The 24,621-nt window shown below is 37.1% G+C and overlaps 1 protein-coding gene across 1 annotated transcript in view; it reads right to left on the bottom strand.

Annotated features, from left to right (window-relative positions):
* Positions 1-24,373, bottom strand: part of MSL2 (MSL complex subunit 2) — a 29,812-nt gene extending 5,439 nt beyond the window's left edge. Inside the window, exon 1 of the mRNA XM_006182814.3 lies at positions 23,008-24,373. Within this exon, the coding sequence (XP_006182876.1) occupies positions 23,008-23,149 (142 nt within the window). The 5' untranslated portion in view covers positions 23,150-24,373. The remainder of the gene's footprint in view (positions 1-23,007) is intronic.
* Positions 24,374-24,621: the final 248 nt, after the last annotated feature.

Raw genomic sequence — 24,621 nt, 5'->3', positions numbered from 1 at the left:
AATCCATAGACTGGGAAAAAGTACTTGCAAACCATGTATCTGATTAAGGGCTTATAACATGATACATGAAAAAAATTTCCTACAAATCAATGAGACAACTCAATTTAAAAACTGAACAAGAGTTGAATAAACATTTTACCAAAGAAAATATATGAATAAGCACATGAAAATATACCCAGTACTTTAACTATTAATTTATGATGCATAAAAATTATGGATACTGTAGACACCTATTAGTATGGATAAATTCAAAAAGACAGACAATACCAAGAGCTGGCAAAGATGTGGAAAAACTATAACCCTTCCTACATTACTGGTGAGAATGTAAAAGGGTAAAATCACATAGGGAAACAGTCTGGTAGTTTCTTTAAAAGTTAAACACATTTACCATACAAACCAGCAACTCTACTCGTAGGAGCCTACTCAAAGACAAATGAAAATACACATCTGTATAAAGAGATGTATGTGAATATGCAGAGCAGCATTACTTGTAATAGACAAAAGCTAGAAACAATCCTAATGTCTATCAACTAGTGAATAAACAAAATGTAGTATATTCATAGGAAAGAATACTGTTAAGCTAAAAAAAAAAAAAAGAAAAAGAAAAAACTAGTAATAACCACTTAAGAGATTAACTATTTCAAGTGACTCTAGAATAGAAAGTTAACTATAATCCTTGAACCCTTGTTTTGTTTTCAGATCACATTTTTGGTGATAGTGTTGAAAGTTACTATAAATTGTTGGGTGTCTAATTATGGGATAAAGCAAATATTGATACCCTCGAGAATCCGGATTTTTTTTAGTAGGAGGAAGGAAGAAAGTCATAAGATACAAAAATAACTTAAAAAAAAAATCCTGTAGTCCTGAATTTCAATTGGATTTATCAGTATGAACTCATATGTTCATCTTCAATGTACATACTTCCTAGAACTATACACTGAAAAGGCCTGGAAACAAGGGATCAACCACAAGAGCAATGAACTCAGACAATGATACTGAAAAACAATTTCCTGTTCCAAGGAATCAGGGCTTCTTGGACAAATGGCTGATTCTAGATCTGTGCCATAAATTAGGCAAGATGAGTTCTGATTACTTTCATATGCCAGAAAGCAAGGAAACTATCAAAAATCAGGGTAGTGGTTAAGGGACTTAGAAGCAAACCTGAAGAGGTTACCAGTGACCAAAAATGAGAAAATCTGAGCATATATAAACGCAGTGGAATAAAGTACATCTAAAATGTTCAAATCTCTAGAATTCATTTTAAAAAAAGACAAAAAATCAGTTTCATGATGCCAGTGAACCAACTCATTAGTTTGAAAACTGGTAAATAAAGAGCCAGAAGTATTTATTCTGACTTAACTACATAAGAACTAAACCACCAAATAATCAAATCATAGATGAGAAATTTCTCTTTCAGGGAACAATACAACTAATTAAGAATGACATAATTTGAATGTCATCATTTTATAACCCCTAATGATGTGCAAATTGTACAAGCTAAGTAAGGATTTACCTCATCTTGCATTCCATCACTAACCTTTTCACCAGTCATGTCAATCAAAACCATCCCTGAGCTACCAAGCACCTTAAAGGACTTAAACCCTATACATCTTTGTATTCTTCTATGAGGTTTTAGGGAGAGTATGCCTAATACTGAGAACTGAAAATAGGCTAGAAAACACATAAAAACTATCACTTATTGATTCATAACTCCACCACCACTGAGTTCCTAAGACTAAGAACATCCATTACCTGGCCTCATGTTACCTACTGAATTGCCCAACCATTCCCCAACAGAAATGCTTGAAATTTTAACCTACCATTAAAGATGCCTATAGGCAAGCTTATTTTATACACTCAGTTAAGCATTCTAACCCTCAAAAGCTTCCCAGAGGGTTCTCTTTACACCACACAACAAAGGCAGCTTCAGTGTTATGAGGAACAAAGAAGAAGGTTCAAGGGCTTCTTGGAGCTAGGATAAGTGTCAGCCATATAGCTACTGTATGTCCCTAAGGAAACTTCCTCCCCAGAAAATTAAGAAACAGCAGATAACACTGTTAAAATCGTAAAAATATATCTTATCCTAGAAAGTAAAATCAACTGGCAATCTGAGTCAAGAGGAAGTGTATCTAATTTGGTGCAGCCATATGGAAAATATGGAGATTCCTCAAAAAACTAAAACTAGACTTATCATATGATCCAGCAATCCCACTCCTGGGCATATATCCAAAGGGAACTCTAATTCAAAAAGACACATGCACCCAATGTTCATAGCAGTACTATATACAATAGCCAAGACATGGAAGCAACTTAAATATCCATCAACAGATGACAAGTTAAAGAAGCTGTGGTATATTTATAAAATGGAATACTACTCAGCCATTAAAAATAAAATAATGCCATTTGCAGCAACATGGATGGACCGAGAGACTGTCATTCTAAGTGAAGTAAGCCAGATTGTGAACGACAAATAACATATATCACTTACATGTGGAATCTAAAAAAAGAAAAAATGAAGGACACAAACTCATCTACAAAACAGAAACAGACTTGCAGACACAGTAAACAATCTTATAATTACCAGGGAAAAGAGAGTGGGAAGGGATAAATTTGGGAGTTTGAGATTTGCAAATGTTAGCCACTATATATAAAAACAAATGTAAAAAAAGCAAAAAAAAAAAAAAGCTCTATATAGCACAGGGAACTATACTCAGTATCTTGTAATAACCTTTAATGAACAAGAATATGAAAATGAATGTATGTATGTATACGCATGACTGGGACATTGTGCTATACGCCAGAAACTGATTCACTTCAACTGATTAAACTTCAATTAAAAAATTAAATTAAATAAGGAAGTGTGTCACTAATAGACTGTACTATAAAAACTGGGCAGTATTTGGGGAGAGATTTAATTTGCTGTAGCTTAGATTATGTTCCATACAGTTTCACTGTCCTGTATGAAGATTTGCTCAAAACACACATCTTCAGACCTTAAAAATTAATAGTTCATGACAAAAGTTTCTCATTAGATTGCCTTGAATCTGTAATGTACCACAGGAATTTCGTGCCTTCACATAATTCAGGTTGTCTTGTAACTAAATGAATTTGCTATTATGTACCCTGTTTAAACAATATTAAATGATGCTATATTGACCCTAAAAATACTGAAGACTAAATTTCATTTTTCACTTCTCACTTTAATAAAAGTTACTAATTCCTTATTTATTTTCCCTCTCCTTAACTTTCCCATCCCCAAGTCAGCCAATTATAATTTGAGACTAAGACTCAGTTTTAGTTTACCACAACAGTAATTCTGGAAATTTCTGGGAATACGTAACTGCTGGTAAGTAATTTACTAAGATATGAAATACCAGTTTTTAATGCTCTTAATTTTGTGAAAAATTTTATTATAGTTTCACAGACAAAAATCTGAAAGTAGAATAACCTCCATATACCTATTACCCAGATTCAATAATTATCTAAATAATGCCTCATTTGCTTCATCTACCCATCTTTTAAGTATTTCAAAGCAAATCTCAGCAAACTACACCTCCATATACATCAGTATAAATTACTGCAAAGCACATTTTCTTAGGTAATTGCAATGCCGTTGTCACACCTAATGAAATCAATTATTTAAATAAATTTTAAACCAGATTTAGATTTCACTTAAAAAAAACTTTAAAGCCCCATTTTAATTTTACCATCAAAAAAACATTTTCAAGTTATACTTCTCTCAATAAACATGCTTTTTAACCATAAAATGTTCCTTCTGTTAAACAGACTTAACATAAGATCATTCAAATCATCATAGTATTAATATACCAAAGCTGGCACTAAAGACTGGTTGCCAAGCACTTTATCTTTATCCCTGACAAGAATCACTGCCAGCATCAAGGCTTACAAAGCAGCCTAAGTTTGAGATAGAAACCTACAGCACCAGAATACATAGCCAAACTATAACTAGATCTCAAATCACTTGCCCCTTCCTCCACAGAAGGGATAGGCACAACTCCTTAGCAAAGGCAAACAACAAAGTCATCATTAGTCTTGGCAAACTCTTCTAAATACATAACTGATCCCAAGTTTGAACAAAGTAACTGGTAATTCACTCACTTCAAAATACTATTGGTAAAGGTGGACCACACTGTAAATATTATACTAGCACCCAGACTACCAAGTAAATTATGTCTTTACCACTTCTGAAACAAGATCTTTTGATTCTCTTTCTTAACACTGATATATTTAACCCCACTAATAATCTGACCAGATGACTGGGGGAAATTAAGCTTAGGGGATTCAGAGAGAGGACACAAGAAAAAATAAAACTGATAATGACTAATATGCTTAGCAGAATTTGTTACTGTCTAAAAAATGATCCAGTGAACACAGGACCTGGCAATAATAATGATCATAAAATGCAATGGCAAAAAGCTATAAAAGGTTAAAATTTGATAGGGACAAATTAGATGTGAACAACAACAAAGAGACTAAAAAATCAAACCCTCATTCTAAAGTTTACATGGAAAAGAAATGATCCCAATGAAAATAATTTCAGTAAAACAAAAACTCATAAAAATGGAAAATGGTTTTAAGGAGTTAAATTATCGCAATGGCTTAATTTTGGCATTTGATAAAAAAGTGTCATATAATTCTAACTCAAATGCCATATGCACAAAAAGAGCCTTTATCAGAATCAAAGTATTCTGTATTTACCACCACCCCTTCTCCAGAATTCTTTCTCCTGGCAATGTTTCTATTACAGCAACAAGGAATGCCTAATCAAAAACCTCAGATAACACAAGTAATTTTATAAAAGCCTTATTTGTTGTTGATGAGATGACACTTGAGGATCAGGGAAAATTAGCCAAAACTCATACAAAAACCATCCTGAAATGCCACTATCAGAAAACAAAAAATGCATACAAGCAGGCAGTGGTTATTGATCAAACCCATCGTACCATTCCTCTAAGAAGCATTCTTGGAAACTAGAATATTAAACAGTCAAGGAATTCACAAGATTCAACTACATCTTGTAATAACTAAATATATAGTATATAGAGAAAAGTATTTGGAAAGGGAAAAAAGAAATCAGTATAGACCCCAACAGCTGTAAAATATGTTATCCCATAGAAGACAGAAAACAGTTTTCTGCTTCTGCTGATAATGCAAGCAATGTGAAACAGAAGAGATTTCATAAAAGATACATTTCTATATACTAACTCAATAAAATATTCTTTCCGTCACAGTTTAAATACGCTTCCCAACAAATGGACCCCCATCAAAACCAACTGGAAAATAAAAAGCTACCAGACACTCATATTAAAGCTCTAAGGCAAAAGAGGGGAAAGAATAAAAGTGACAAATTTTGCTTGCTAAAATGTAATAATTATACTCAATGAGATTTTCTTAAAATCATTACTAAAGTAAAGAAACAAAACCAAATTCTTAAATAGGAAGTTTTTTTAGGCTCACTTATGTTACTTATTCTAAAGCTGATTTTCTCAGCAATCACTACGGAATAGGTAATGTACTTTTTAATCAGTCATTTCTTTTCAAATGGCCCAGATAACTGTATTGACCACCTAAGTACACCTATGGTCAGACAGAAAGAAATACATAAAAAGAGGAGGCGGGGGAAAGCAAAAAGCATTTTGTTGCCAGCCAAATCACACTGCTCTGAAACTCTTGGATCCAAGACAGGATGGTAACTGAAGCAATGACAAAACATTTGACTGACAAGACACTTGGGTCTTGGAAAAGCACTCTTCAAATGTTGCAGACATAAAATCTTCAAATACTTTGTTCAGAAATGCAGTCTTGGATTCTGCTAGGCAAATCATTCCTGCACTATAAGAGCAAGACTTTTTTAATAGACTCAAAATAATTGAATTTGTTTCAAATATACTTCATGTTTCCATTCTCTCCAGTACAATCAAAAAAGAGAAGAATCTTCTCCACATTTTAAATTTGCTCAAGAAAAGTCAATAAAAACATGTGAGCCTGATCTCAAAAGGTAGTGGTGGTGGAAGGGGCTTTAATCTACAAAAGGTAATAAAAATGAGACAGCAGAAACACTAGCAATGAATGATGGGAGGGGAGAGGCCAATTAAATGCCAAGATCTTTGTTCAAAATGTTTGAGAAGGCATTTCCCTTTTTGTTCCATCCTAAAACATGTCCTAATAATGAATTTCTTCCTGCATGTTTACACTATACAAATTAACCATTTTCTTTCATTATATTATGTGACTATTTTCAACATTTACCTGAATATTTCTCATCAACACGAAAAACTGGTAGATGCTAAGTCCTTTAAAGTTTAAAAAAGTTCAAAAATCTGTTACAAATCAAAAGAAATTTTAAAGTTCATCAGCATTGGAAGTCACTCAAACTTTTGGGAGAGAGGTTAGTGTGCTGAAAGTTTATCAGACAAGGAAGGAAGGGGCAGAAAAACAAGTTAGGCTGGGATATAGCACAGCAAAGGCCTCACATGACCCCACAGGGAGCTCTGAAGCTGGGATGGCTCTTAAGGTTGCCCTATGGTGGGGCAAGGGAGCCAGGTCTTTAATGGACTAGTCTTTGGATGCAGGCTACTCCAAGGAAGGGGATGTGAGCTTGGGTGAATGGCTCTCTTTAGCCAAGGGCAATTTCCACCCAGGGAGGTCTGACAACCCCAGCCAACATTCCCAGTAAGAAAATGAAGTCCTTCAGTCCTGAAGTGGGGATTTGGATAATACATACATGACATCCACTATACTCAGTAATTCTGTAACTGTCCAAATCTGATCAATTTTGAATTTTAAAAAATGATAATGTGCCTTTAAAAGTGACTTTAAGCTATAAAGTGACCAGATCTAAGTTCTTTCTAGCTCTAAAATTTGATGACACTAAGATTTTATGGCAAAGATCTAAAGTATATCAAGTCTAACATTTGAATATTATTAATTGGTGAAGTGATAGGTATATTAGAGTTCTATTTTGTATGTTGATATTTCCTATACAAATTACAAAATAAAATCAAATTAAAGTTTGTATATTTCCACTTCCTATTTCTTCATGATTTCAAACTTAACAGCTTCACATATTTAAATATTCTTCCTTTCTTTACCTCCTATCCTGCCCACACTCACTGCCCCAACACATACGCACTAGTATTTTTCTTTTTCCCTCCAAGATAGATCTTTCTCCCTCCACCACTCTGAACACCTATCCTCCCCTCCCTCTCCAGTTACCTTTATTCACATCCTCTCTCATTTGTACCTTCAGCCTTTCTTCCCTACAGCAATTTTTCCTCCAGTTACTCATACGCTGAAGTATTTCCCTAGAATCAATCTTCAAACGGAAGGCAAAAATTGCTAGTCCCAAACCAACAGACATTTCTGGGTTGTTCATTCTTCCTTGAAATGCTCTCCTCCCTCACTTCTCCTCTATCTCCTTTGCATTCTCTTTCCGTTCCCTCTTTAATTTCAGTATTCCCCATATTTCCGTACTATAATCTATCCTTCTTACTCCATTCCAGTATTCCATAGTAATCTTTACTGGGTCACAGACCCCTCTGAAAATCTGATGATATGTACATATATACACAGACACAGACTGTTGCACAGAATCTCACAGGAATCATAACCTTCCTCCTTTTGAAGAGACATGACACTACCATGTTAAAAACTGCTCTACAATGTCCTTCCAGAGTGATTTGCCCATTAAACGGGCATAATTACCATTTACATAAACTGGTGACTTCCCAATCTTTACTTCCAATTTAAATCTTTCTCTCCTGACCCATATATCTTAACTGCCTACTGTGAATCTCTTCTTTGATAACCCACAGACATGCTCAATATATGGAAACATGAGCTTATCTCCCCTAAACCCCTACCTAAAAACCTATTCTTCCTCCTGCTTCCTTTATTCTGTTGGATGCTTGATACTATCAATCACCCAGAAATCAAACCAGATACCTTGATACCAGCCAGACTCCTCTTCACCAGCATTCCATATCCAGTCTCCGGAGTCTCACTGTACACAGCTTCTAAGTCTGCCAATTCCACTTTTATTCCCATGACTACTGCCTAAGATGAAACCTCATTTCTCATCCTGAATACTGCAACAGTTTTCTGTTTTATCTTTCTATCTCAACTTCACCTGCTGCCATCAAATCAGTCCATCTTCCACACTACCACCAAGTAATCTTTCTAAAACACAAGCCTGATGATCTATCTTTCTTTTCAAATCTCTTCATAAATGTACAACTAAAAACTGAGGAAGGAAGGGAGGGAGGAAGGAGAGGAAGGAAAGGAAGGAAAGGAAGGAAAGGAAGGAAAGGAAGGAAAGGAAGGAAGGGAAGGAAGGGAAGGAAGGGAAGGAAGGGAAGGAAGGGAAGGAAACAAAACGAAAATTGTAACTCACCAAAACCTTTAAGCAGGCTTTACAATCCAAAGTCTTCAGAATGACATATAAGGCTTTTCAGAATCTAACTCCCATCCACCATCCACCTGAAATTTTGTACCACTAAGCTTTCTCCAAAAACTCCATACTCACTGGCCATTCTAAAAGAGGCAACACTTGTTTACTCATTCCTCTGTGATTTTTTCTTCCTAGAATGTTCTTCCTTCCTTGCATGGTAAACTATTTATTCTTTAAGAATCAATTCAAATATAACCTCTAAAAGGAAGCCTTCCTTAATTCCCAACCCTCCGTTTGTTCAAAAAGCACTTTGCACATTCTCCTATTAGAGCACTTATCACATTATATTGTCACCATTCACTGGGTCTCACTTACTCAAGGCCAGGAACTTATTTATCTCTGTATCTTTAAACCAGTGTTGGCAAGTAAGCCGGGACCTAATAAATGTACAATGAATGAATCATAAAAAGCACGACAGAGCTGGGAGTAACCTTGGAAATCAACTTGTTCCATGGCTTCATTTTAACCAAGATGGACTTTCCTAGGATTACACAGCTGATTACTGGTAATGAGAAATAAAAGCTTAGTCTACTGAATCCCAACCTAGTCCCTACTTCTGCTATGAAGTCCATGGCATCCCCTGAGACAATTTTAGCTCCTCACTTATCAAAAAGAATGACCACTGAAACTCAGCCATAACAGAATCCACAAGTAACCACAAGATGTAAAACCTTTTGGGGGAAGGAGAAACAGGAGCAGATACTGACAATGAAGAATAGTGAGTGGGGCAGGAAGAGTGAAACAAAGGGGAGAATGGATGATCAACAATAGCTTTGTGAGGATCAGGAAATCTTTACTGCATAGAAACTGGAGCTATGAATCCTGCCTGGATTCTTTATACAACCTCAATTTTTAAAGTTAATCTTAAATGTTTTAAGTGAACATATATGCTATAAAGCATTGTAATATCTTCTCAAAAAACCTCACTCTAAGAATTCACAGTATCAGAAATCTTAACTAAAGATTGTGTGTATATATTAAATGTGTATTTATATATATATATATATATATGAAGTGTTACGTATAAAATAAGTAAATATGCACATATTAAACTCACATGATTAGGATAAACTGGTTTTCATAATGTCACTTTAGATAGTATTATTCATCCTGTAAGAGTGAGACTTTTTTTCCTGGAGTAGCACTAAATTTATGCTGTTCAACCCCAATATATACATACACCTTATTCTTGTGGTATAAGAACTGTATTTAATCAGTCATATCCATTCAGCCTAGATCCAATCTCCAACAGTAATATCAAGGCACGTATACATCAAGACTGTGTGAATATACTTCTACTGATGTCAAAAGTCTGACATAGGGCCTGATTAATAATCCTTCCATAATTCAACCCACTGATCTAAATATACCCATTTTCCACCTTTCCTAAATGAAAAATTAATTGTTTAGGCTATCTTCACTTAAGAAAACATTTCTCTTTCCTCAATCACTTACGCAAATAACTTCTATGGCCCAGCTATATGCCAAGAACCGCGCATTTAACAAGGGGTACTTGGACCTTTTCACATCATTGAATTACAGCATCAAAATTACACCCCAAAATTAAAGATGTAAAGTATGTTTTAAAACAATAGCTAGTAAAAGAACTCCTAGATACATACACATATGGGAATAATCTCAATTCAGCTAAGAACAAAAATGACAATACCATAAAAAGATCTTATGTATCACTTAGCAAATGGGCACAGACGAATTAACTGTTTTGGACCATTTAAACTGTTCTTTTTAAAGCTTGTATTTAGTTTTGCAAAACCTGTGCCCAATATAGTTTTTCACAGACATATGTTGAAGTCTAAACCTCTTAAAAATCTTTTCATTAGGCAACATTCATGAGTTTGAGTGCTACTATAAATAATAATGAGCTCAAGTCAAAGGGAAATGAATTTGAGATTAGAGAATCCTAAGAAGACAGCACCATTTTCCTTTTGGCAGGGCTTCCTAACCCAGGTCTGTTTTTCTTCTTTGGATTTTCAACTGAGCAGCACTTAAGAGTATGTTCCTTTAAACTTCCTCACAAGTTTATTTTAGTAGTAAGCCAAAAAGCAAATACATGCCTTAAAAAAATCAACAGATCCAAATGACAAAGTTTCAAGGAAATTATTAGTTCTCAAATTAAATATTCAAGGAGTTATGCCCTAGAACCACCATTAGCCCCTGATCATCTGGATTACACAGATCTGTAAACTTATCTTTAAATTATCTAGCACAAATAATTTTGCCATATGACAGAAATATATGCATTTTAATTAAAAATGAGGGAACAATAATAGATATGCACTGGCTATTGAAAATGGTGATACAGAGTGGTATATTTTCACCAACCGACCAAGTCATTATTTTAAAGTTCATTACATCACTTTAAGTAACAGAGCACTACTATACTGAAAGACAAGTGATAGCTAAACATATATCCCAGCGGAGTCCAGGACGGGTGAAAAAAAAGACACAAAATCTTTGTTTCCAGTTTAAGAAAAGGATTAATCAAAATCTACTGTTAAATACTGCAGTTTTTAAAGTATGACTGTTACTCAAGCCAAACTGTTTATTGAACATCTGAATGGTTAAACATCAGAGTTTCTTTAACTTTTATGTCTCTGGCCAACCTAAAACTATAAAAAATACTTCCTAATACTCTTGGTAATGTCAGTAGTTTATACAAGATAAGCTTCACCAGTCAACTACCACTATTAACTAAAAAAACCACTCACCATAAACTAGTAAATGGATAATGTATAAACCACTCAGACCCACAACATATTCATAAACTCAAGTCATGTCTCATTTCATACTCTAGAAAGAATTGAAAGAGAATGCCAGACATCATTTATCTTAATAATTATGTAGGGAATGCTTTTATAGAGTGTTTTGTGATTACAGAGCACTTTTGTAATATTATTCTGTTATTTTCATATTTTAGCAAAGCCATGATGGTCTCTCATTAAATTATTACCAATAAGATAATGCAGGCTAGTCAATTAGGAACAATTAGTTGATTCATAACTGAACCAAACTTTGAGTGAATAAATCAACATAAAGGTAGAGCCAAATTTCCCAAACTGGTGTTCCACTGTATCGGAATAACTTAACAGGTTTGCTTTAATATCCTCTTGGAAAGTCAGGCCTTAAAACTGAATACTACAGCTGTCAAGAAATCTGCTTAACACAGTATTCCTTAAATTTACTGGCACACATATTTTTTTAAAAGCACACCTATAAACCTTACATGAGGAGTAGTTAAAGACAGTACTATCCTCATCCAGGGATTAGTATTAGAATCATCTAAATGGCCTACTCCACAACTGACTCAGTATCTGGAAATATTGCCCAGGAATGTGTATTTTTAAAAAGCTTCCCAAGAAATTCTGATACACAGTCAGGATTACAGATACTTTAACCTTTTTTGCTTTGATCATCTTTCACAGTAGTAAGAACTCATAATTTTTTCTGATCATTTAAGTAAGAAATGTGATGAAATATTTTAAAAATTACTTAATCAGCATATATCAAAGATTATAATATAAAGTTCATTTTTATAAAGCATACAAAGACAAATTTTAACTGCACACTAATAAGGGCTACAGTTTAAGTTACGTAAGAAAATGCATTTTGGTACTGTATCTATTTTTAAATGACATCTTGTTTGTAAAATCGTGAATATTAAAAACAAGGTACAATTGAATATATTATGTAAGGACAAAACTGTAAATGTGACTTAGTATTTGGAATTCTATCTTTTACTGAAAAAAATTTAAACATTTTTGTGTTTTGTTACTAAATGATAAACTAAGGGTGGCTTTAGATTAGAATTTGCAAATACTTCAAATAACACACAGCAAGTGTAGTCTTTATTTTCTAGAAATATAAGGCCATACTCCACTTTATTTTCTCTTTTTAACACTGCCAATACCTTATTGCTATACAGGATATTAATAGAACACAGACAACTTACAGAGAGAGATAATAATAATCACGAATCAAATAAATTTTGAATCAATTACTGGTTTTTATGCTCCTTATTACCTAGCATTTCAATAGCAACTTGATTTTCTTAACATTTCTTGTCCCTAACCAATGATCCATTGAATGGACATAGGAAGAACTGAAAGAACAAACTGAAACAATATGACTAAGTGTCAAGAAAATACATCACTAAATATTAAAACAATTTAAAACCCTCATTGGCAGATTTGGCAGAATGAATTAATCTGGAACACTATTTGGTCCAATATTCATTTGATATCTCACATCGCCTCATTTTAAAGGAAGAAAAATTGTTAAATTATTTTTTAAATAATGCAAACCTTTACTGCATAAACACTTTGGAACACCTTCTTGAATTAGATTCACTAACACTGATTTGGAGAAATTGTTCTATAAGTCTACAGTGGTGAGCTCCACTGATGTGTTAATAACCCACTCCAGCTCAATGCCGTAAGATCAAAACCTGACATGAAAACACTGAAGGCATCTTTCAATGCTCCCACAGCTTTTAAGAACAAATCTAAGTTCTTTAGTTGTTATAGCACTGCCCATTAGAACTTTTATGCAATGATGGAGATGTTTTATGTCTGCAATGTCCAATAAGATAGCTATTACCCTTAAGATGTACTTCAGTAAAACTAATGAACTGTATTTATAATTGTCACTACAGCTAGTGGCTGCTGTATAGGACGACAGCATAGGTTTAGAATTTAATCTGATTCTCCTTCCAGACAAAAATGGAATAATCAAACAACAAAAACTGGACAATAGTTTTCTGATATACTAGGCAACAGACACCACAGAACAGTGATCCCTCAGTGGAGGAACAAACAAGCTAAGCCCTATAACTGCCCGTTAACTGCCTGGAGATTAATTTTCAGGCCACAGCACAAGGGAGAACCAAGACAAAGTCCAGTGGCTCCCTGGGAAGCCAGGACAGCTGGACTTCTCAGGGCAGAGTACTGGTGATGAGAGAGCTACACAGAGAAAGAACACCGTTATTTATATAAGGTCCTTTTCAAATCTTCAGCTGAGTACTGACTGATTAGCCCATGTATATAAGGAATTACCCCAGGATAGAGAAAGAACCCCCACAAAGAAGAAAAAAGAACAATCCCTGTAACTCAGGGGCAGCAGAACAATTTCTATTCCCACCACCTAGAGTGAGAGTACTCACATTTCATGAGGCATCAGATAGAGTAGTCAAAAGGTTCTTGCCTCAGTAGTGCAAAAAAATTCACCCTTAAAGGCTGTACTGGTCCCACCTAACAGAAGCTTAAAAAGGAGCCTCAAAAGGATCAAACTATCTTCAAGTAACAATCTCATCCCAAACGCAAAACTCAAGAATATTCATAGGACAAAAATACCCACACACAAGGTAAAATTTTACCAACAAGGCACAATTCACAGTATCTGGCATCCAATCAAAATTAACTAGGTATGCAAAAAAGCAGGAAAATATGACCCATGAAGTGCAGAAAAACCAAATAGCAACAAAACTAGAAATGAAAGATGACAGAATTAGAGCAGAACATTAAAAATTAACATTATATAACTGTTAATATTATATATTATAATTTTTATGTTCAAAATTGTTTCATGCACCTAAAAACAGAACTTCAAAGGACATGAAGCAAAAAAGTGATAAAACTCCAAAGAGAAATTAATTTGTCCAAGTCATCAAGGCAGATAATCCCATCTGACCACATCTAAACTACTATGGACATGGACACAAAGTCCACATTTTTTTTTAAGTCCACACTTTTAAGAAGAAACTGAAACCAGGATGCTTCCAGGACAGGTAACTTAAAGATACTTACCTTCTCAGGAAAGACATGAAATTTTTATCAAAGGCTTTCTGAATTGTTCCAGAGGACAAGGAAAAAAAAAATCAGCGAGAAACCATTACAGAGAAGGTAACTTGGGCAAAATGTAACCAAGAATTTTCTAAAAAGAAAGCTTTTTAGAAAAAGTTGTCCAGCAATGATGTGGCTATTGTGCAGAGTAAAATTTAGCACTCTACTCCAGAGGTATTCAGGAAAAGGCTTGGATGAACTTTCAAGAATATTACAGAAACGATTATTTGATGTGAAGAAACAGCTATATGATTTACAGTTCTTTCTCCCTAAAGCTTTATAAATTCTCATCATGAAGAATAACCTAGTAATATCTTCCTTGTAAAACCTATATAAAAACTGAGCTGGCAAGCTCAATGATACCATAAATGGGATCCCTGAGACAGGCCACAGCTTCTGGTAGATAGAATATGACAGTCATAGCCTATGCCGTATTCTGAGTAAGTTCAGTCACAGGCTGGACAACCAACTGATTAACTGAGGAGAGGATTCAGAAATCCATCACAAGGATGCCTGACCTGGAATGCTCCCTTCTAATCCTAGAATCCCGTATTACATATGGCCAGAGTCCCAAATTTCAGAATATCAGGCAGAGATTTAAATTTCAAGGGAATGATATTTAGCAAGACTGGTAGGAGGTAAAAGCCCTTATTAGGTTATACACTGGACAGCACACCTACACTCTAGTTAGGTCTTTCATTGCTGCCTAATTTTAAAACTGCCAGAAAACATAAGTTATTTCCAAATTGGAGTCCAGACAAGACTTTAAGTGCATATTTTCTGTGGGTTGTACAGTAAAAAAGGACAAATGCTAACTGACAGACAAACTAAAGTCAACACACACAAAATACACTGGCTGTAAAATTAGATAAAAAGTTTGAGAAAGCCAGATACCCCAAATCTGCAGATTCAAGAAGGTTCCTGAGCAGAAAGGCAATGAAAGAAAATAATTCTGCTGAAATATTACAGCATCAGAGCAAGAAAAAGATAAGGAAAATGGCCAGATGTACAGTAATTAAGGTGAAAAAATTACCTAAATTAATTTTGACATGGGAACAACAACAACAAAAAACTTCGAGAGGGAAAAGATAGAATAAAAGAAACTCGGTAAGAAAAGTTAAAGGTGAAGGACACGGAAAGACATAAGAAATTAGAATAAAGATTCTGAAATATCACCTTTTATTTAAGACAAGATACCTCTTTTGCTCCCTCATCTACAGAGACGGCCTGCACTCTATGGAATGTGTATCTACTTTTACTTTAACCTGAGCACCCAACCCCTACACCTCATGGCCTTTTCCTAGCCTTCTAAAACAGCCTACACTCTATGCAGTATGTATCTCTCTAAATCAATCTACATTTACTCAAGAAAAAAAAGATAAAATATTAAAAGTAAACCAGAACTCACAAAACAAATTTAAATGAATAATATATAAAAGTAGCCAAGGGGACTCCAAGGGACATGTCAACGGAGAGAATTAATGATGGCATGCTACTAATGCAATGCTGGCTCTGACGTGCATGCATGAAAACAAGAAGTGCAAAGAAAGGATGTTCAAATTAATTTGAGAGAAGGAAAATGACAACCCCAATACTCAGAAGATATGTTGTTTGTTTTACTATATCAAACAATGGGGGGAGGGTATAACTTAGTGGTAGAGTGCATGCTGAGCATGCATGAGGTCCTGTGTACCTCCATTATAAATAAGTAATAAATAAACCTAATTACCTACCCCTCAAAAAAAAAACCTAAAAAAAAAGTATTACATAATACTGTATTGAATAGTGTATTTTAAAATCAAAGTTTTTCCATGGAAGAGCATAAAACTAAAATTTTTGGATTTTTAGCCTTTCCTAAACATATTTCTAATGTTTTCTCACTAACCCCAACTCCCAGGCATCATACAAATTATTCATCACTGTTTCATCCTTCTCTTCATTCTCCTCAGGCCCACACCTGTTCCCCTCTAATTCCTATCTTAACTGCAACCTCTCCCAAAATCCAATATCAAATTGTTAAATTCCTAAGAATATTTTAACTGGGCTGACCTCATGTTATTTCAAACCAGCCTATCTAACCTCTTCATATCCCTCTGAAATCAGCATCCTTACTGACTTCACTTTTGATATGAACTGAGTTACCTTTTGACTTTGTCAATTTTTCCAATGTAAGTGTATTAAAATAAAATGCCAGGCTTTATCAATTTTTCAATACAATTCAGTATTTTTTATCAAGTATATACTATGTGAAAGCACTAGACAGGCTTATAAACGTAAAGGTAGGAAATATCTCAATCTATTCACAGTGAAATATGCCTAACCATAACGTATTATACAGTATATATCAAAAAATTAAAACATTACGACCACCACAAGGAGGACAAAATTTTCCCTTCGCGTTATTTTACATCGTTTCCTTTTCACTCTCACCACCATTCAGCCATCTATAATATGGACACATCTGTTACCCTTCCTAATTTAGGTTTTACCTTACTCCAATAATCAATCCCATACTGCATTCCCAAATTAATCTTTCCTAAAACAGAATTTCAATCACACTCTCCTACTTAAAATATTTCTCAAACACAACAGTGATCTGCAAATTCCCCTCCCCATATCATGACAGAGGATTAAAATGCAGATAACAAGGCCCTTCCCACAGAGATTCCTTAGCATAGCATCAAGGCGCCGCACACAAAAGTCCCCTGAGTTACCACTACAGGGCATGGAAGGACCCTCCTACAAGGACTCTCTTCATTACAGATAAACTGGATTTTCTACAGCCTAGATAAGCCAAGTGTTCTCTCCCTCAAGCCTTGCTGAAAATGTCCACTAATTTCACCATTCTTCTTGGCCCAGCTCAAGCCCCACACTTCCTTGATCTCACAAGATAGGAACAATTTCTTCTGCCTAATTCTACAGTACCATATTGTTTGCCCTGGACCATTATTTAAACTGGTATTATTAATCTTTCAGCTGGTTTTATCACATGACAAAGGACTGTAAATCAAACCTCTCTCAGTATCCAGAACAATGCATAAAGGGAGTCCTTTCCCTAAGGCAATTTCACTGTACATAAGCATACCCAAATAGTAACTAATATTTTAGAACTAATTTTTAGAATACTAAAAGAGGAACTGTAAAAAAGATTTTTATTAGGAAAAGAAATCAGTTAAAAAAAAATACCTGAAACAAAAGAAGTATAAAACAAGTTACTAAGTACTGTTCTCCCTTACCAGCCTATTAGATAAATGCTTCCTAAAGAATTCTTTCCAGATCAGAGACAACAGTTAAGCGCCAAGAAAAAACTGGTAAACCAAACTCTGCTTTAACCTCATTGAGGGTTTCCCGAAGTTTGACTCAAACAGCTATTCAAAAACAAGTGACTTGGAGGGAAAAACTCATTTACTGTTAATTTCCAAAATTTTTACATGTGCGATAAAGTTAACTTATGAGTATTATATTACGATGCTTGAGATCTGGTATAACATGAGTGCCTCTAACACAGCACTTACCCAATAATTGCTGATTTACTTATCTGTCTTCCTCATAACACTGAGCAATACATAGGTAGGGGCCGTGTGTCTTAATTCATCTTTTTATTCCAGCACTGAGAACATCATAGGTAACTAATAAAGATGTTATGAGCAAAATAAAAGATTTTTCAAGATTAAAAATGATTAAGTGCTTCTCCAAAGATGATATACAATAGCCAGTAAGCATATGCAAAGATCACCAACATCACTAATCATTAAAAAAAAATAGAAATCAAAACAACCATGAGATATCACCACCCACCCACTAGAATGGCTACTATCAAAAAAAAAAAAAAAAAAAAACCCCAGGAAACACGATGTTGGCAGAGATATGGAGAAACTGACTGGAACCCTTGTTCTGCTGGTGGGATTGTAAAATGGTGCAACTGCTATGGAAAACTGTATGAAGTTCCTCAAAAAATTAAAAATAGAAATATCACACCATCCAGTAATCCTACCTCTAGGTGTATATCCAAAACAACTGAAAGCGTTGTTTACACACCCATGTTCTATTCACTACTCACAACATCCAAGAGGTGAGAGCAACTCAAATGTCCAACGCTGGATGAATGGATAAACTAAGCATGGTATACACACACAAGAGAATATTACTCAGCCTTAAATAGGAAATAAATCCTGTCTCATGCTACAGCATGGATGAACCATCAAGACATTATGCTAAGTGAAATAAGCCAGTCAACAAAAAGACAAGTACTGTACAATTCCACTTATATTAGGTACCTACAGTAATCAAATTCGTAGAGACAGAAAGTAGAATGGTGGTTACAAGGGGGCTGGAGAGAAGGAGGAAAAGGGTAGATGGTTGTTGGGTATAGTTTCAGATATGCCAGATGAAAAAGTTCTGGAAACCTCTTTCAAAACAATGTAAATATACTTAACATTACTGAAATTTACACTTAAAATTGTTAAGATGGTAAACTTGACATTGTGTGCTTTCTACAGTGAAATTAATTAAGTACAAGAAAAGTAAAATCTTAAGTATCAAATGAACTCATACTTGAGAAAAATATAAATATGAAGCATTAATATAATACATGTACAATTTTCAAATGGCCTTTTAATTTACCCTCTATCTAAAAGATATGTTGTTTAAAGTAAATTACTCCAGGCTGTATGTTCAAATTTCATCTTAGAAGATTCTTGCTATTTGTAAGTTGTTTGCTCAGTCAAAAACAAAGTATTTCTGCTAAAAGAATGAGAATTCCAGAACTGGAAGAGATTCTTGAGATCATCTACTCCACTAATTCCAATGTGGGTCCACAAACAATGCCCAAATGAGAAAAATAAGAAAAATGAAGGTAGTCTTTCATAAAGCTACATCTATTTAATTTTAAGGCATATACTTCATTCTGAGAACATCATCTTTCTACTTTGAAACTTTCTCTTTTAATGGTAATTTCATCCATTCAACAATACTTGTCCGGTGCAGGGCTACAATGGTGAACAAGATAAGCAAGACTCTAGCCCTCAAGGAACCACCTAACTTGCAGTGGAAGATAGGAGTAAGAAAAGATAATAGGGTTTGGTTTTTTAAATCCTTAACATTCAAAACAAAAATGGTCAGCCTAAATCAGTGGGAAACACTAGTCTCCAGCCCTTTCCCATTTTATAAATAAGAAACTGGATATCCAAATGGTCCACAACTATTCAGTAAAAGCCTAAACCACTTTGTTTCTAGAATCTAAAACACCAGGAAAATATTCATGTTCCTGAGTAGAGATTTGACCATGGTTAATTTACAGGATTCCAAATACCTCAGAGAGTAATATTTTCCCACTTAACATGTCCTTCCAGTTCTAACAGGATTTGATTCTATAGCTCAAACTTGTTATATCCTTTGAGGACTTAACAAGTTTAATTAATGAAAAACCTACAATCCTGAGGGCAGAATTTATCAAGTCTCATGCCATCAAAAGAAAATTTATTCTACATACTCTCTAATAAATGATAAAGCAAGCCCAACATTGAAAACAAGGGGAAAGAACTGACACAAAAATAGTACCCAGAGTAATACTATCTTAGTCACTGTTGCCGTGGCCTAGAAAGTACAATAACTCTGTGGAGCATTGCTATCCTATTCACTAGAAACTTCAGAAAGTTTAAGAATACAAAGCAATTGAAAAACAAACAGTAATAATCAGCTAATTAACATTTCAAAGAACAATTATAACAAAACCTGTAGTTCCAGTGAATAATCTAGGTTTGACGATCTCTGACCTGACAATTCAATCTCTTCTCTCCCCTCCCCCTACCTTTCCCTATGTCTGTCAAGGGTGGGATATTAAGCACTTAGTATGTGCCAGACACCAAGCCCATAGACTTGTTCAAAAGGTTTTTTCACACTTAAACTCACAAATAACACAAATAAACTTAAAGAAGGTGGAATCATCCCCTTATGTAAATGAAGTTGTGGCAAAAAGTTAGAGCAACTTGCCTAGACAGTAAGGAGAAGAGTCAACATTTGTACCCAACTGTAAAATTTATAGACCTTTTACTTCCCTCCCACCTCCTCTCACTTTCTTCCTGAGTTCGTCATAAACACATGCAAGTCACTGGACAGGAGAGGATGAGGTAGAAGAACACAAAAATGTACAAAAAAAATAGTATCTTCCCTAAGATATCAGAATTTGATATAAAAAGTGCACTGAAGTTATAAGCTCCTATGACAGAATTCTCTGAAGGAGGAGGGAGTTGATGAGTTAGACTATACAGAAAAGAAATATACTTTAGGTAGAAGGAACTTCAGAGAGCAAAGGCAGAGGAAAAGAGGAGGAAGACAAAAGGCATGTATGTTTGGAAAAGACAAAAACATCAAACTGACTGAAGCTGAGAAATTATTTAAGAGGGCAGTTGCATACAAAGCTGAAAAGGTAGGACTGGGTCAGACACTGGACAACCTGTTGAAACAAACTCCCTACTTACAGCACTAAGACAGAATTACAGTGACATATTTATTATCCTCATAAAATAAGATTACATATATGATCTATTGATTTGAATGAGTTTGTGCTTTTAAACTAAGAAAAAAAGTCTAGGACACCATCTGATATAAAGATAAAAAATGCTGTATCTGTACTCAAGTAACTGATTTTTTTTTCCATCTCTTGAAAACCAGGCTTATGTCCAAATGAGATGAGGGGAAAAAACTGGACTTACATCCATACTGCTGAAATTTTTTGCCAGCTACTCAATTTTAAGGGAGAAGTAGAATCCACAATTCTTTTCAAAGGATGGTGGGAGAAGGAAGCTTGAACAAGAAAAGATAATTACAAAGCCCTAACGTCAGAAAAATTACTTGTGTTGTCTGAATTTTTTTTTAATGCTACAGTTGGGTTTTCTAACTTTCTAGCTTTATCTTTAATACTATTTTTTTAAAATGCAGGTTAGAATCTGGGAAAATGTTCAATTAGACCACAACTGTCTTGAAGCTACTGATAAGAACTTCAATTCCAAGCACCTACACTATTCAAAACTACCATTTCCTCTTTAGAGAGCGAAGTCCCATCCACCTAGTAAAAAGGAGACCTACCAGATCTTCAAGTGTTACTTGGATAATGACATCACTCTCTACTGCAATTCTAGCAGGCCAGGATCTACTGGCCAATGCCCTCTTTCTCCTACATCACTACAGTAGCAATTCCCACAACCCTCCTCAAAGAAAGGTTAGTGTAGAAGTAAGTTACAGCAGCTCTACCTAGTTCTACAAACTATCAAAAGCAACGAAGACATCAAAAAAAGTACTCCATAAAGGCGGGGGGGGGGGGGTGTTGGTGGGGGGAGAGTACACTGAAACTAAGCAAATTCTTACATTTAAATTTGTAAATTTAAAAAGAAAGGAAAACTTTGAATCTAGCCCAAAGCTCTCATTTTACACATTAGGAAACTGAGGCCCAGGGCATTTAAGTGATTTACCCAGGGCAACTGCTTCTCTATAAAGGTGTTAAGTGTCCGTTATCAGTCACAGTAGCACTTAATCACATTGTAAGTTATTTAAATGAAATTAAGTACCTGGTGTGCAAAGAAAAAAAAAAAAAAACAAAAAAACAGGCTCTTCACCTCTTCCACACCCCCTCAATGCTTTGCCCCCAGCTATACAGAAAATGCAAAAGAATATTGTTTCTCCCTTCAGCCACTACAGTCTCAAAATTTCTCTCGTTTAAAATAAAGTGAAAGCCTGAAATGCAATTTCTCAAGGTTAGACCAATTAGCGGATCAACAAAACCAAAATTTTTGTTGAAATAAGAATATGAAGTGGATTATTACTGCTTCGTTTTTTGCCAGTTGCTCTTTCCCTTAAAGTTTTCAGTCTGTTTTTTGAAAAAATAATTATACATGCAGTTAATCACTGTGGCAATTATCGAAAGTTATCCTTTTTGAGACACTTTGATTAATCAGGCAAGTCACATCTTCATCGCTCAAAAATAACTTGAAAGTATCCTGCCTAGCACAAAATAATGTTTTTTGAACAAAAACATCTAAAATAACCCTCTACCAGGCCGCCACATAGTAAAACCACAAAGAAATGTTATCCTGTAAAAATCCTACCAACTAAAAAGCACTTAATACCATCAGTCTTTCCAGGCTCAGCGTTTACGGTCAAACTGTCAAAGCATGTGAAGAAGCCGGGGGGAAAAGTTCTGCACCGAGTTCACCGGCTGTGGGTGCATCAGATTATACCTCTTACCCACACAGCAGGTTTAGGGAAATGCAAACACGCCACATGTACATGTTTTAACCAGGTTTAACCACGTTTAACCAAGGTCGGTATTAAGTCAGCCCCTGCATCGAAAGTTTTTAAAATGAAAAAAAAAAAAGCAGCAATATTCATGCATATTACACCTCATTTTAAAAAACCAACACCTGAACCGGTAAAGAACTGACGCAAGGCTAAATAACCGTTTTAAACATTGAGGCCGCTGTACAAGAGAGCAAGTTTGGAAGGGTTCTGTCTTCCTAAAACGCCGGGCAAAAGTCCTTTGGCGAGTTTGAAAACAAATGTATACTACCACACAAATAACAAAAGCTCAATACAAACTCCCTGCAGTCAAATCGTTCCTGTTACCATTGCTCAGAGGCTTTTTTTAAACAAGTACTGAAAAGGGAACAATAAAAAGCGTCTCACCGCAAACGCAGCACGAGAGGGACTGTCGGAAGTAAGGCAAGAGCCTGTTAATCTCTGTAAACGCCTTGGGGTCTCCGGGGTCGTAGTTGAGCACTAGGCGGCTCGCGGAAATGTAGAGAGCAGTAGCATTCACGGGGTTCATTGCAGACACTTCGACACCGTTGGCTCCCGGTTGAAAAGAAATTCCGGATCCAACTTTGCAAGCAGCCAGGGAACAATGGCGAATTTGCAACAATTCGGAGGAAATCAGAGCAGAACAACTGGCCGAAGTAGTAACCAAAATCCGTGCAAGTTTGCGGAGCTGAAGCAATCCTCCCACACATGGGGCCCTGGCGCCCCTCCTCCGTCCCTGAGACTTGCAGACCAAAAAAAGAAAGGAGAGAGAAAAACCAGCGTTCGAGTTTTGTCCCCGGCGACTGCGGGACGCAGAACACGGCGGCTTCAGCGCTCGGGCCGGGACTCGGCGCTCAGTCTAGCCCCGCGGCTCGGCGGGCGGCCTGCGCTCGAGCTGCATCTCTGAACGCGGAGGCGCCTCCTCTGGTCGAGCCGAGCGGGCGCGGGAGCAGGCCCCGGCCCGGTCCGGTCCGAGGGGCGGGCACGCTTCTCACGGGCTGCAGGGCCCTCACTCCATCACAGCGCCCGGCGCGAAAGCAGCGGCGAAGGCAAGGACGACGGCGCGGGCGTCGGCGTCAGCTTCGGCTTCGGCTTCCTGGATCTAGTGCACCAAGCCGCGGTGGCGGCGAACGTGGCTGCTGCGGCTGGCGGAGGCCGCCGCCGCTCTCTCCATATCGGACGCGGGGCCCGGACGCGCCTGGCTCTCCGCCCTGGCGGTTACAGCCCGGCTGTTCCCTGAGGTGGCGAAGCGGGCAGGAGAGGCCCCCGCCCGATAGGGGAGGGTCCGGGAGGAAGTGCGCGGGCCGGCGGCGGGAGGGGGCGGGGAGCAGGCCCGGCCGGGCCGCCGCGGCGCCCCTCGCTCCTCAGTCGCTCACTCCGAGGTCACCAGGCGCAAGCACCGCCCCCTCACTGCCCGGCCATCTTCTCCGCGCCGCACACACCGACGCCTCTTCCACCAAGCACCACGGCCGCCGCCGCCTACGGCGCCCGCCGGGCCGCGGCTGAGACGAGCGCACACACCGCCAGGCCCCGCCGCCGCCCAGCGCACACAGCAAGGCCCCGCCGCAGGCCCCTCCCCCCGTGCCTCGCCGCCCTCACCCCTACTCCACGCGCCACTCTAGCTCCGTGGGGCCCGGGCTGCTGCGGCCTTAATGGATCCCGCGGGCTGTGAGGCGCCTCAGGCCCTGCCGGCGACGACGACCGTTACCCCAACGGGCAAAGCCACTGTCATCCCCGAGACTCCCCCGCCGCCGTCGTCGCTAGTGCTCGCACGCATGCGCAGAGCACACTCTCACCCCTCCCCCCGCCCTTTCCTTTCCCTTCGCTTCCCTTTTCCCCGGCTTCTCCTCTAAGAGCCCCCTCCACACCCTCAGAGCTACCGGCTCACTCGGCGCATGCGCATCCACTACCCAGCTCCGCCGCCTTTCGCCCTTACGCGTGCGCTTTGACCGCCCACCCAGAAAACCGGATAAACACATCAGCCTTCTCAAGCCAGCCCCT

Source organism: Camelus ferus, chromosome 1 (assembly GCF_009834535.1).
Source record: "Camelus ferus isolate YT-003-E chromosome 1, BCGSAC_Cfer_1.0, whole genome shotgun sequence".
Lineage (NCBI taxonomy): Eukaryota > Metazoa > Chordata > Mammalia > Artiodactyla > Camelidae > Camelus > Camelus ferus.
The sequence above is the reverse complement of the archived record's forward strand: the minus strand, read 5'-3'. Positions and strand labels throughout refer to the sequence as shown.